Below are 13788 nucleotides of genomic sequence, written 5' to 3'. Positions count from 1 at the left end.
ATCTGCACAAATAAAACCATAATTACCTCCTGTTTGGGTTCAAAATAAATAAAAATGCAGCGCTGGAACTGCTTGGCAGCAGCATTGTTGTACGCATCGGCAAGGCAGTGCGCGTGGCTAGCTGTTAATTTTTGGAAATCAAAACGATAAACGGTAAACGGCAAACAAATAAAATAAAGCAGTGGCTAAAGAGCGACTTTTGGTTTTTGCAATGCTTCGATTAAATGAAATTTTTAATTAAAAATGTATCCAAAAACGTGCTCAAAATTAGGTGTATAAAAGCAGGGCAGCATTTTGTAGCAGTTGTTGTGTCTTTGGTTTTGCGCAGCAGACTCTGTTGGGGACTAGCATCGGGGTCGCAATGGTCGGCTTAGGCTGGTGGTGCTTCGGCGGGAGCAGCCTCGGCGGCAGGGGCAGCCTCGGCAGCGGGTGCAGCTTCGGCGGCAGGTGCAGCCTCAGCAGCAGCAGGCGCAGCCTCAGCAGCAGGAGCAGCCTCGGCAGCGGGTGCAGCTCCCTCAGCCGCCGGAGCAGCTCCTTCGGCGGGGGCAGCTCCCTCAGCGGGCGGTGCTGCTCCATCGGCAGGTGGTGGGGCTGCACCCTCAGCCGGTGCGGCAGGTGCTTCTCCCTCGGCCGGCGGGGCAGCGGCGGCAGCCTCTCCCTCGGCAGCTGGCACGGGCTCTGGCTCCGATCCCGGTGGTGGTGGCTCGTAGTTCTTGACATACGGGACCTCGGCACCCTCTGGGGGCAAATCGATCGAGTACTCGAATGGTGGCGGCGGTGGTGGTGGAGGAGTGGGCTCCTTGGGCGGTGGTGTGGGTATCTTGATGGGCACTGGCGGCTCTCCGGGTGCACCCTCGACGACCACGGTCGCCGGATCGATGCCCGCAGCCAGGGCAGCAGCCACTGCCGCAGCCACACGCTCGGCCTGCTCGGCGGCCTCGGCTTCGGCCTTGGCCTCCGCCGCTGCTTTCGCTTCGGCAATGCGGGCCAGATCCTCCTCGGTGAGCTCGGGCGTGGGCGGCTTGGGATTACGCGGGTTCCAGAAGGGCTCCAGGCCCACAATCACATCCACGAAGGCTTCGTCGAGGCTGTCGTTGATCAGGCAGTAGCGTTCTTTCTCAACGATCATGTCATCTGTCGCAGATGTCGATCGTCGTCGGCACGCGATGTGGTTTATGGTTTGTGAGAAAAGCAATACGAGCGATGGAGTAGTGCGAGATATCGATGGAGGACAGAGAGAGCGTCGAGAGAGAGAGAAAGCGTGGTGGAAAAATAAAGCGTGAAAAGGAGGCAGTAGAATCGAGAAAACTAAAAATTAAACTTCGATCAAGTTGTGTAATCAGTGGGGGGGAGTGGGAGGGAAGGCGGAGCGGAGCGGAGGAGGCGCACAGGAGGCAGGCGGTGCATGTTAGTGAGAGTCGGAAAGGAAAGACACATTGGCCAGTTCATTAACGGCGACGAGATCCTTCTAGAGATCCTTGATCTATTTTCATCACTATAGAGTACAAACAACATATCAGGGTTTGCTTATGGCTTCTTTAGGCAGGTGGTGCCTCAGCGGCAGGTGCTGCTTCGGCAGCGGCTGGTGGCGGTGGTGGTGCTTCGCCTGCTGGTGGTGCTGCGGCGGCCTCTCCTTCAGCAGGGGCTGCAACAGGTGGCGCTTCGCCTTCAGCTGGAGCTGCAGCGGGAGCAGCAGCCTCCCCTTCGGCTGGAACTGCCGCAGGTGCAGCTTCCCCCTCAACGGGTGGAACAGCAGCAGCTTCTCCCTCGGGGGCACCCTCCACGGGGGGCAGCATATCGCCCGGCTCGGCATTCTTCACATACGGCACCTCAGCACCCTCTGGGGGCAAATCGATCGAGTACTCGAATGGTGGCGGCGGTGGTGGTGGAGGAGTGGGCTCCTTGGGCGGCGGTGTTGGTATCTTGATCGGCACTGGCTCCTCTCCGGCTGTTGCAGCCTCGACGAGGGCCGGATCCAAGGTGGCCGGATCCACGCCTGCAGCCAGTGCTTCAGCCAGAGCTGCAGCGGCCTGAGCCTTGGCCTCCGCGGCCTGCGCTTTGGCCTCCGCTTCGGCCTGGGCCTGGGCCTCGGCCTCCGCAATGCGGGCCAGATCCTCCTCGGTAAGCTCGGGCGTTGGTGGTTTCGGGTAGCGATCGTTGTAGAAGGGCGGCATGCCCATCAACTCAACGAAGGTCCAGTCCAGGCTGTCGCCAATGAGGGCATAATGCTCTTTCTCGACGATCGTCTCGTCTGGCAGTTGACCGATTGATTGGGTGTAGTTCAGGTTCAGGTGTGGTTTAGTGGTTCATTGGTTAGTGGTGGACGCGGGGCGGCATCAGCGAAAGTAGAAATTCGGATTAGAGCAGAGTCACAGAGTCAGAGATCGCGATCGAGGGAACCTTCAGTGGCCGATTGGGGGTTGCGGGGGGATCGACAGAGGAGGACACTCAACGATGGACGCTGGACGATGGCACGACGATTCTTGGGGTTAGTTCATACATTTTCTTGAAAAATACTTTATTTGTATTTGTTTTTGTATAGTATATGTGTATGTGTATGTGTATGCATAGGTATATTAAAATATAAATAATTAATTTATGTTTATCGTAAGTAAATCGAATTAAAAGTGTTTTTTTAATGCCATCCTTTTTGTGGGGCCCCCAATTTCTACCCAGTTCGGATATGGGATATATGCAGAAGGATTTTTGTTTTTTTGTTTTTGTTGTTTTATTTTTCAAATAAAAGATAGGCGCAACCGGAAAATCGGCAAACGCAAATTGCAATTGGAATGGATGTGCGCTGGCTGTGTGTTTGTTGTCTCGCTTAAAAGTTGTTGTATTTCTTTTTGTTAAATTTGTCGAAATAATTTTAATTGTAATTATAGTAGTGTGTGTGTGTGTGTGTGTGTTTTTGGGTGGTGGTGGTGGGGGGTGTGTGTGCGTGTGGTGGGCGTGGCGGCAAACTTAAAAGTAGGCAAATATTACACAACGTTTTGCAAACACGACAATTTGTTTAAATAATGTATAAACAATGTATAAACATTAGCATATATGTATTGTAAATATTAATACAGTTAAGCGCTGGCGACAAAAATACAAAGTTTCTTTTTTAGCATATAGAATGTACTTCACTTTCTTTAAATATAAATAACAGCGTTTTGTTTGTCTCTCTATTTAAAATAAAAAATACACATAAACTAAGAAGAAGGCGGCAATGCATTTTGTTGTCTTGTCCAAGTTGTCATCTCGATTTGTCGATTTTAATCGTAATACACAAAACAAAACAATGTAAAAGGGTAAAATGGGTAAAAGGGGTAGCAAAAGCAAGTGTAAATTAATGAATAAAACATCTACGTTTATCTCTCGTTTGTCGAAACGAATAGAATAGGGGCATTAAATATTGCAACAGTGTTGTAAAGGCGATATCGATAAATTTTGATTGGAACGCTAGCTGCCAGTCACAGCGACGCGTGCGTGTGCGTGCGCGTCCTTTTTGGAATTTGAAAATTGGAATGCGCTTGCTACGGGAAGAATGTCTTGTTTTTTGCTTCTTTCGTGGTCATTATTTAACCCTAATAATTTTTAATTTTCTTTCGTTTTTTTTTTTTGTTTGCTTTTGTTTTTCTCCAGAGTTCTTCGGAAAGATGGCGTTCACTCTGCAAATGGAAGACCCTTGGCGTCCTGGGTGTCTTGTCTTGTCTCAAGTTATGCTTTTGAAAGGGGTGTAAATGTGTTTTCTTTTCTTTTTCTAGATTTCAAAATATGGAAAGCGCCAGTTTTGTTGGGGGTGGTGGTGGCTGGTTGTGGTTGTGGTGTGTATATAGTTTTGACGTCAAAGCAGGCAGTTTAGTTAATTTACACAAGCAAATTAGATGGTTTTACATGTTCTGTATGTCATGTAAAGTGTTCTCCATTTCCTCCTGCAGCAGTTTGTTCTTTCCGCGCTCATTCAGCAAGTCATCTGTTCGTTTGTTTTGTTGTTGGGGATTGGACGGTGCATGCAGGCAGATTTTACAACAAAATTTAGCGATCGAGCGAGCGAGCGAGGGTACAAGCAGCGCAAGTTGTATTGTTTTTGTTAAGCACAACATTAACAACAAATAATATATGAAAAATAAATAAAAAATACAAATAAATTAAGGAATGTTTTTTGGATAAACAGCAAATAAAAGGAAAGTAATATCTCAAGGTGTGATACACTAAAACTTTCACTAAAGAACACAATTGGTACTGGATTTGGAATAAGGAAATTAATTTTGATCCTACTTATAAATAATAAAGAACTAACATATTTGATAAATTTCAAATTAACTAATATAATCGTTGTACTTTAATTTTTGAAATACTGCTACACAAGTTTTGGAAATATTCAACTGGTTTTTATTTCCGTGACCAAGTTCTCTTAGAGCCTCAGTAAAATATTGATAAATTCTTTGACGGACATACCTTCGAGCCTGTCGACTTCCTTCTGCAATTTCTGAACGGAACGTTCAGCGAACTCAGCGCGAGCCTCAGCCTTTTGTTTGGGAAGGAGGGAAAATTAAAGTCATATATTAGTAAAAGGTTACAAATTCATTGGGGAGAAAAAAGCAACAAAAAGTGGCTTGCCGGCATGGATTAAAGGGTAACAGAAATATCCCTTTGATCCATCCCTGGCAGACGAATCAAATTCTGTGCCCCACACTGTCATTCACAGCGCAACGCAGACAGAAGTTTAATTAAATTTAAAGCCAAGAAAGCTTCCCAAATATGCTACCAAAACCAGCAGAAAAACTTACTTAACAAATGTAGATGAAGAAATGAACATTAGTCAAGATATAAGAAATGATTTGGTGAAATTAGTTGAACAATTTATAGAACTAAAAGTTAAACAAACATTTAATTAAACTTCATTCAGTTAACACTTAAAAAATCTCTCGGTTTTTATTCGACTAAAATGCTTACAAACTGTTGACGCTTTTGTACGAGTACTATTTAGGGTTTTTTAGACAAAACCTAAATCAGACAAATTAAATTATCATTAAGGGAAATTGATTACATTACTGGTAGAGGAGGCTACGCAGTCACTGCTTGGAAAAAAGAATAAGTGAAACTGAAAATGCTGTTAAGATTATTTAAATCTAGAAGAATCTCTAGAATATCTACGCTCATCGATTCATCGGTTCTTTCGGCGCGACTTACAGTTTCTACATTTAATTTGAACTGTATGAGCTCCTGTTCGTAATATTTCTGATTGACGCGTGCCTAGACGTCGGGAGAAATACAACAAATTATGGTATATAGTTTTTATAAAATAATAGATCAATTTCACGTACATTTTGGGTTTTCTGTGTGTGTGTGTCTGTGTTTGTGTTTTTTGGGGGGTATATAAAATATCTACCGAAATTAGATATCTTTTGTTTTGAATTAATTTTGATTTGCATTTAATTTGAGGCTACTAATCAGGCAGTAGAAATGTGTAAGAATAGTGTTGGAAAAACGTTCTCATTGGTTGGGAAAACAGTGTTGCAAGACCATTGATGACTACTAACCAAGCAGTGGAGTGGAAGGAACCCTTCTACTTGCCGCCACTATCCAAGCAGTAGAAGGAGAACAGAGTGTTGCATAACCACGACTAGTGTTGTAAATCAGTGACTATTAATCGAGTTGTGAGTGGTTCGGTTCTATTGATCATCAGTTACTACTACTACAACAAGCAGTAGAAAGCTGGAAGTATCAGTGCTGGAAAACACATTTTCCTTTGTTGCACAAAAAGTTGTTTTCAATTTTGAACAAATGTACACACACACGTCTTGCGAGAGGGATGACACGACAGAAATACTTGCCCATGGATGTACGCTATATCGTATATAGTAGTATAACGATATTGATCTATAATTTCTATAATTTGCATCATTTTATTTGCCATTTGTTGTATTTTTCCAAAGTGCTTTTTTTTGTTTATGGTTTTTTTTTTATAAAAAAGAAAATATTAAATGTCGAATTTACGAATATGTACAATAAATTTAAAATTGAGAATAACGATTTGTGCAATTCAATATTTTCTTTTTTTTTTGTTTGTTTCTTTCAGTTTTAAGCTTAGTCTTAGTCTAGAGTTAGTCTTAGTTTAAAAGCGGTTTCACCAACACCAGATATATTCAGATATCAGATATATTTCGACTCTGCATAATACCTCCTTCAGAGAATGGTCCAAGACCTTGATTTGCGTTTCAAAGGTCTCCTCTTTTTGTGTGGCCTGGCGTTCAGTGTTGGTAAGCGTTTATTAAAAGCAGTTTTTGTTCAACAGAAATTAATAAATGAAACAATATTCATGCAAGGAACAAATCAGTGGTCAGTGTTGGTAAACATCCAGCGGGTGCGCAAATTAGAGATTGTTTTTTTTTAGCAGCAACATTTAACAAAAAACAATAATATGAAACAAAGAAATAAAAGAAAATATAAATTAGTAAAGAATATCAATAAAATATATAAAATTGATTGATCTGTAAATATCATGTCGGTAGACATTTTATAAGAATTATTAGTACAACAACGAAATGAAAGATTCGAAAACTCTGCGCAGTACAAGAGTTCCTTCAGAAGATCTTTCTTTTTGGGAGGGGGTTGGCTGTCTGAGGCACCCCTCCCTATAAACATTATATGGTATAAATCAAACAAAAACGAGAAACAACAACAAAAGAGATGTATATATATAGCCGCTGGTTTCGGGCACTCGTTTTGATCTGGGATCTGGGAAATCCTCTTTGCTTTTTGGCCACTTTTTGATGCGAAGGCTTTTCTTCTTGCTTGATATCTACCTCCTTTAGACGAGTGTTCAGGGTCTTGATTTGGTTCTTGTATTCTTCCTCGCGTTGGTTGGCCTATTTTTGTTTTTTTTTTATATCGTTTTCGTTGTTGTTGTTGTTGTACATTTCGGGGGGAGTTTTTTGAGTATTTCGGGAAGGGGGAAATTCAATATAAATATTTAAGAAAGTTTGATTTAAATGATTTTCATTAGGTATATTCCAAATGAGAGTAAATGTAAGCCATAAAGAGATACTGACCTTCTCCTCAGAGACTTCCAGGGACTTCAGGTTGTTACCAACCACGCGCAGCTCTTCCTCAAGCTCCACAATTTTGCTGTTGGACGAGAGACGGAATGTTTATTACAAAAATTTGACAAAACAACCAAGTGGCGGAAAAAGAGAAGAACAACTCATGCAATTGTTAAATATAAAGGTTTTCTTTTTGTGCACGCAATTTATGCCAGACTCCAGCAGCAACACTTCACTTTCGAAAATAGTCTTGCGGCTGTCGCCTGTGTCTCCGACTGGAGGCGATCCACCGATGGATGGATGACCAAGAGATTCCGCAAAAAAGCGTCAAATCATGTTGCCAAGGTCTGGCAAATATTTTTATAATCATAACAATTGTTTTTGGACCGGACCGACATCATCTCCAGACGTCGGATTTCACTTTTTTGGCATTTATTTATAAACTATGGAAATTATAAATAAATATTTGTCCATCGCTGGCATAGATTGGGCACAAAATGAAACTCAAGAAAAATGTGTATTATATTTAACGAAATGCAGTTAGTAAACAGAAACATCGAAGATAGATAGAGTAGAGGCGCTGTGGCTGTGTGGGGCATTGGACAAACCTTTCGCTGAGCTCAACTTTTTCCTCGGAACGCTCCAGATCTCCTTCCATGAGCACAAGTTTTCTGGCAACCTTCAGTCGTAGGCGTAGCAGCAAGGCGGGATTCAAGGCAGCGCAAGGGCGTGGCAAGGTGTTAGCACGGGCATTGTATTAATGTACACACACAACGGCAACAAAGTGTATTTGTTTTTGGCATGGGTTAGGAAATGGCAATAGAAAAAAGTAATGTTTTCACAGATTAGTCAAGTTGTCTGGCTTAAACGCTGGGGATGTTGGTACAAAAATGTGAATACTGTGTGCAGGATCATTCGTGATTCATGATACAAACAGCAATTGGGGCTTAAGAGGTGAAAATTTCTCATTTTCGCAGTGCCTTAAGAGAGAGAGAGCGAGAGGAAGCTTGAGAGCGCATTGATTGTGACGTATGATTCGTAGTTGGGATGACACTCACGCAATCATGAGTTCTTACTCTCTGAGAACACAGAAGAGAGAGCGCTGCTTCTGCACTCACTGGAAAGCTCTTCAAAACACTGCTTACTTCTTAGGCACTGCTTAAACGAAGCTTAAACTGCTTCACAGGGAAGCAAGCAGGGAAATCTGAGCCTCTTTAGCCTTACTTTGCTCTTTTTGTTTGTTGTGCTTCGTTTTGTTTCTAAACTACGAAACATGCCTTTATCATACACAATATTAGATTCCAGTGGATAGAATATTCACATTTTCAAACCAAACAATATACAAAAACATTTATGCAAAAAGCTAGCTAGCTAAAAGAATAAACAATAACAAAAATCAAAATTTAAACTGAAAAATGTAAAAACGGGGAAATATGTATGTATAATGCAATAAACAGCTTTTGAGGTTAGGTTTGCGGCAATTTCAACATTGTTTTTCATTAAATATTAGAAACAGGAAACATTTTTGTAACATATTTAACGTTTATTTGGTATAAATTGAAACTTAAAACGTACTTTTCACCCTGTTCGGCACGTTCTTCGGCACGCTCCAAATCAGCTTCAACCATCGCCAATTTACGGGCAACCTTTTCTCATAGACAATTCATTTACAATTCAATTCGATTCGATTGATTGAGTGTTGGTTTGATATAATACAAGAAGTTTTGTATGGCATATACAGGATACACAGGAGAACATATAGAAAATGTATTAAATTTGATGTTTGGGTTTTACAAGTTTTTTCATTTAGTTGAGAAAAACATAAAGCATTAGAATGATTTATTGGTTAGATTTGTATGTTCTTTGAATGTTTGAATGTATGTATATGTTTTTGGTGTATCGCCTTAATGTCTAATTTAGTAATTAACAAAACAAATTGTTTAATTTTATTGTTATTTTGTTGTGTTTTCGGTTTTGTTTCCTATTAAACTTGTGCTTTACGAGTGTGTGTCTTTTATATTATACGATCCAATGGTGTACTAAAGTTATATTTTGATATTGGAGATATTATATGGAAAAAAAGTATATCTGGTAGTGGATTCGATTTTGTTTATACCTTCTCGATGTTGTTGTACATTTCCTAGGCGATTTTTTGGATAGTTTTCCCTGTGAGTAAATTCCCAACAGTTGGGTATTTCCCTTCCCCCTAAAAACAGTTCTTTGACAGTATTTTACTTGGGTTAACCTTTGCCAAAGGAAATTAAATTCAAAATCTTTCAGATATCATAGCTTTAAGCAATTTCCTGAAACATCACCCCCTACATCCCATAATCATAACTATGAAAACTAATTTATTTGGAGGAAATCATAACCGACTGAAGCTGAACATTACAACAGCTTTATTTGGCAGCTTTTTGGCCAAAAGATGCTTCTTTTGAGAAAGGCGGAAATCGTTTAACCAATCTGGGGGCTATTTGCCAACAAAATCAGCCAATTTCCTGCTTTGACGTATGCAAATATGTAGTCTCCAGAGGGAAGTGAGGGATCCACCAAATGAACCGTGAATCATGAAAAAGTAAATGCAAGGTAACTACTAAAAAGTGTCGTCAGATTTTTAAACAGAAAAAGATACGATGTGGAGAGGGCGATCCACGCACATTTCTTGCCGTTGATTCACTCTTTTGAGTGGCCACTCTCTCTCTCGCCCCTTCAAAGCGAGGGTCAAGTGGTGCAGCATTACGTTTTGGATTCATCATCGATCGTTTTGGCAACAGTTACAGAGGGTTTTTAGCCGCTTATGTCATGGGGCCCCAATGGGCTGCTGTCGAGCACAATCCCCCCATATTTGGGGAGCGGCCTTCTCTTATCAAAGTTTTCAGTTAAACAAACTCTTTCGCTCTCTCTTTGCCAGTTCTTCTTTGCCTTAGTTTTCCGGCGAAAGATAAGGGCAAAAAGTGAGGACGCAGACACGGGGCTTATCTGCAGGCAATGGCCGTGTATCAGTTAACAATTGCTTTATTTCATCGATTTCTGGCGACTGACGTGCGAAACACGTAAGCAAAAAAACACAAGAGGGTTCTCCTTGAGAATGGAGAGAAAAAAAATACTCTTTGATGCCAAGGATTACTGAAGATTAGCGAAGGATCGTTTGAAGCAGTGTTGGAATGTTTTGTAGGGCAGAGCCTTCTGGATTGTTCAAGGACTGAAGATAAGATCCATGCAGAATGATCAGACATATATTTCTCGAAGAATAATTGAATTTATAGAAGGATTTTGCCATGCAAAGATTTAAATTTACAAGAATCTCTCTTGTAACTCTTGAAAAATCATCGAAGAAGAATCTTGACAATAAGTACAAAGATTCCATACGCATATTCCTGGCAATCCATAGATAAAACGTATCCTCTTTCAGTATATATGTCGATTGAATCGTTTGATACAGTTCCATATATATTTTTGGCACCCAGGAACTTCCTTCGCTCTCTCCAATTTCCTGTAAAATGAAGCATGTTCAAGCTCTCCTCTAAAGCAAATAGAGTTTCTGTAAAATCTTAGCATAGCAGCATAGTTCCATAAGCAATCATCTGTAATATTTGTTTCAAAAAAAGTCTCCTAATTAATCGTTTAAAGCCTTACTTCAAATTCTGTTTCAGCTGCAGAGATTTCCCACTTCTAAATTTGATCTATATCATATTTCATCCCTAAACCTTCATCTTTCAGTGACCAAAACCTGCCTCAAGAAAATGTACAACAAATCGTAAGAGTAAAACATTATCTGCTCCCAAAAAAGTTCAAAAGTTAGTTTTTTATGCTGCATTCATATATGTATTTTATAATATATATATTTTGTTGTATTTGTATATAATTGTTATATAAACTTTAAATTTGCAAAAATATTAAATCAAAAATTATTAAAGGAAATATTAATTGTTTTTTTTTTTGGGTGGTTTTTTTTTTTAGTAATTTATATAATAATATAATTTTGAAATTAAATTAAATATTCTTTACAATTGTTGCTTTTTGCAATAGAAATATAAATCATGTGACAATTTTGTATAATTGAAATAAACATCAAAATATATGCTTTTTAAGCTCCAATATCATTATTTTAGAGAACACTTTTTTGTGTATAAATCTCTAGTACAGGGACGATAACAAAAGTACACTTGGATCGCTTAACATTTAACATAATTTACAAAATAAAAGACACACTTGTGGGCGGCACTCCCCGTCGGGAGGAGCGATGATATTAGGCTTCATCATTTGTTCATCAAACATCTCATTGGATTGTATGTACATCGACTAATACACATATTTATATTGCATATATATTGTGAGGCAACGGGCAGGCAGGCGTTGCATGCCTTGGATTCCTATAGCTATAGCTGCCCTTCAAGCATCATTCGTTCATCATCGTCATCATTGAATCGATTTTTAAGCACAAGTTTTACATCTACACTCGATAGTTGATTCCTGTGCCAAGTATTATGGGGCAGACAGAACCCCCTCTTTGAAGGGGCTTCACGTTCCTTTTATTTTTGTTTTTCTTTCGATCCTTTGGCAAAGGAACCAAAAATCAAGTATCATTGTTTGGTGGTGGACTGTTGTTGTTGTTGTTGTTGTGTTCATGGTCGTGGCTGGGACTTGTGGAGGATAAAGTGGAAGTGATCTTCGCTTCACCAACAGCAGCAGATGCAATAGTTCTGGATGCGTTATTGTTGTTGGTGCTATTGTTATTAGCATTAGCATTGGTATCGATAGTATTGTTACTGTTACTGTTGTTGTTCTGGTTGTTGTTGTTGTTATTATTATTATTGCTTATTAAATTAGAAATAGAAGATAAATTGGTTTTTAGCTGCACCTCATCGTATTTCTTGTCAGCCTCCTCAGCAAGGAAACGCGCTTCCTTCAGCTGATTCTCGAGAGCGTCCATGCGTTCTTCATCGGCAAGGGCGCGATTCTCAAGAATCTTGCGAGCACTATATATATTTTTTATTGAATATACATATATATATATATATAGTCCACATTGTTGTGTGTGTTTTGCGGTTACGACGGCGACCAAGCCCATAGAAGACAGTGACCAAGTGGTTAGCGATGATTTAAGTTTTTTTTTTCATTCATTCCGCCATTGGAAGAATCGCATTTTTTTTGGTACAGCCCCAAAGGATAGATAGAAGAGTGTGAATCGAATCATTCGACGTCATCATCCACATCGTTGGGTGTTCGATAGTGTTGTTGTTGTTGTTGTTGTTAAACGTTAAAGTTGTTGTTGTAGTTGGTTGTTGGTGGTTTGTTGTTGTTGTTGTTGTTGTTATGACAAACAGATGGTTTACAACACAGTTGAGGTTCACAGATAGATAGATAGATAGATTGGTTGATTTTTGTTTGTTTTAAATGGATTGTTGATGTCGTGGTTCAGTTATAGTTGTTTTGTTGTTGTAGTTGTTGTAAAAAGAGAGACAAAAATTTGGTTGTTGCCAGTTGAGTTTTAAAGTTTCGGATATTTAACAGGGGATAACATAGGGGCAGGAGTACATGAAGAAGCTAAAACAATGGTGTGCTTCTTTTTGGGGAAATTTTTAATAGAAAGATAAATCGATTTTACGAGGGAATGATTGGAATGAAAGCAAAAAATATCATCCACAAATGTGGTAAATGTTGCTAATGGAACTAGTGGTATTTTAAACACTAACGGACCCGGTCTAGACTGGTCTAGATCTGCCGCTATTGATCCAGATCAAAGAACTTGGAAAGTTTGAAAGTGTTTGAATGTCATAAATCATTGTTTTAGCTTCTCCAAACACACATTACAAACATTCGTGGGGGGGAGTGGGGGGTGCTTTTTGTACAGACATAATTGTTTAAACAGCCATTTTGACTAATAGACTACCATAAAGCTTATGTAGGACATGCCTTTGTCCATAAATTTTACAATATTTATACAAAATCATCCATAGAGCAGCTGCAGCAGTTCCAACGGTGGGTCGACGACAACTAAATGCTGTTTACAAAAACGTTTCTTAAGAACTAACTTAGATACATATATCATCATCATTATTGTTATTATAATGATTCATATTAATTGTTGTTAAAGAGAGCGCAGATATATAGACCCAAAACCTAATTAGTAAACGCAAAAATGTTGACCTAAAGTGAAAACAGAACCTAGAACCTAACCTCAATGGAAAACCTAATAACCCTAAAGCCCTAACGAAAAGATACAGAGAGAGCATAGAAGACTCTCTTCCGTGGATAGATGGTTGGATATGATGACTATACCTCTTCGTATTTCTTATCGGCTTCTTCTGCAATTAATTTTGCTTGTGCTAATTGGTTCTCCAAGAGAGCCACTTTGTCATCTTCCATATTTGTGCGATTCTCAAGCGCTTTTCGTATCCTAAATGCATCATATTATAATAGATATATATGTGGATAGGATAAATATAACTTGAACTTGGATATTTTATGCTGTAAACTTATAAATTATTATAATTATACATCGTATATCATATATAGAGGGGGGGATGGGGGAATAGGATAGGGATATGGATATATGGTAACAAATGTACTAACCGTTCGCTCTCATCGGCGGCCTGAGAGGCTTCCGACAGCTTGGCTGTGGCGGAACCCAGACGCTCCTCAGAGCGCTCCAAGTCTTCTTCGAGCAACTGAATGCGACGGTTCAGAGCAGCAACCTCAGATTCGGCCTATAAGACAATATACATGTTCGTACGAACCAAATATAGCATAT

The 13788-nt window shown here is 39.9% G+C and overlaps 1 protein-coding gene and 1 long non-coding RNA gene across 22 annotated transcripts in view; both read right to left on the bottom strand.

The window, feature by feature from the left end:
• Tm1 (tropomyosin 1) overlaps positions 1-13788 on the bottom strand; it is a 30412-nt gene that overhangs the window by 968 nt on the left and 15656 nt on the right. For 3 of the 21 annotated variants that reach the window (XM_015182801.2, XM_033376871.1, XM_015182799.2), the window contains 6 exons: positions 13611-13744; positions 13317-13434; positions 7643-7713; positions 7044-7119; positions 6798-6860; positions 4447-4516 (listed from right to left, as the gene is read on the bottom strand). In XM_015182801.2, the coding sequence (XP_015038287.1) occupies positions 4447-4516; positions 6798-6860; positions 7044-7119; positions 7643-7713; positions 13317-13434; positions 13611-13744 (532 nt within the window). Of the gene's footprint in view, positions 1-197; positions 1135-1444; positions 2252-3036; positions 3962-4446; positions 4517-6172; positions 6236-6797; positions 6861-7043; positions 7120-7642; positions 7714-8609; positions 8681-11895; positions 12014-13316; positions 13435-13610; positions 13745-13788 lie in introns of those variants that run through there. The other 18 variants (XM_015182803.2, XM_015182796.2, XM_015182794.2 and 15 more) reach the window with 12 other exon arrangements.
• LOC117183329 (uncharacterized) lies at positions 4898-6163 on the bottom strand. Its single transcript, XR_004468482.1, has 2 exons — positions 5316-6163; positions 4898-5244 (listed from the first exon to the last, which is right to left on the bottom strand). It is a non-coding gene; the product is annotated as an uncharacterized lncRNA (long non-coding RNA).

The sequence above is a fragment of the Drosophila pseudoobscura genome, chromosome 2 (assembly GCF_009870125.1).
Source record: "Drosophila pseudoobscura strain MV-25-SWS-2005 chromosome 2, UCI_Dpse_MV25, whole genome shotgun sequence".
Lineage (NCBI taxonomy): Eukaryota > Metazoa > Arthropoda > Insecta > Diptera > Drosophilidae > Drosophila > Drosophila pseudoobscura.
The sequence above is the reverse complement of the archived record's forward strand: the minus strand, read 5'-3'. Positions and strand labels throughout refer to the sequence as shown.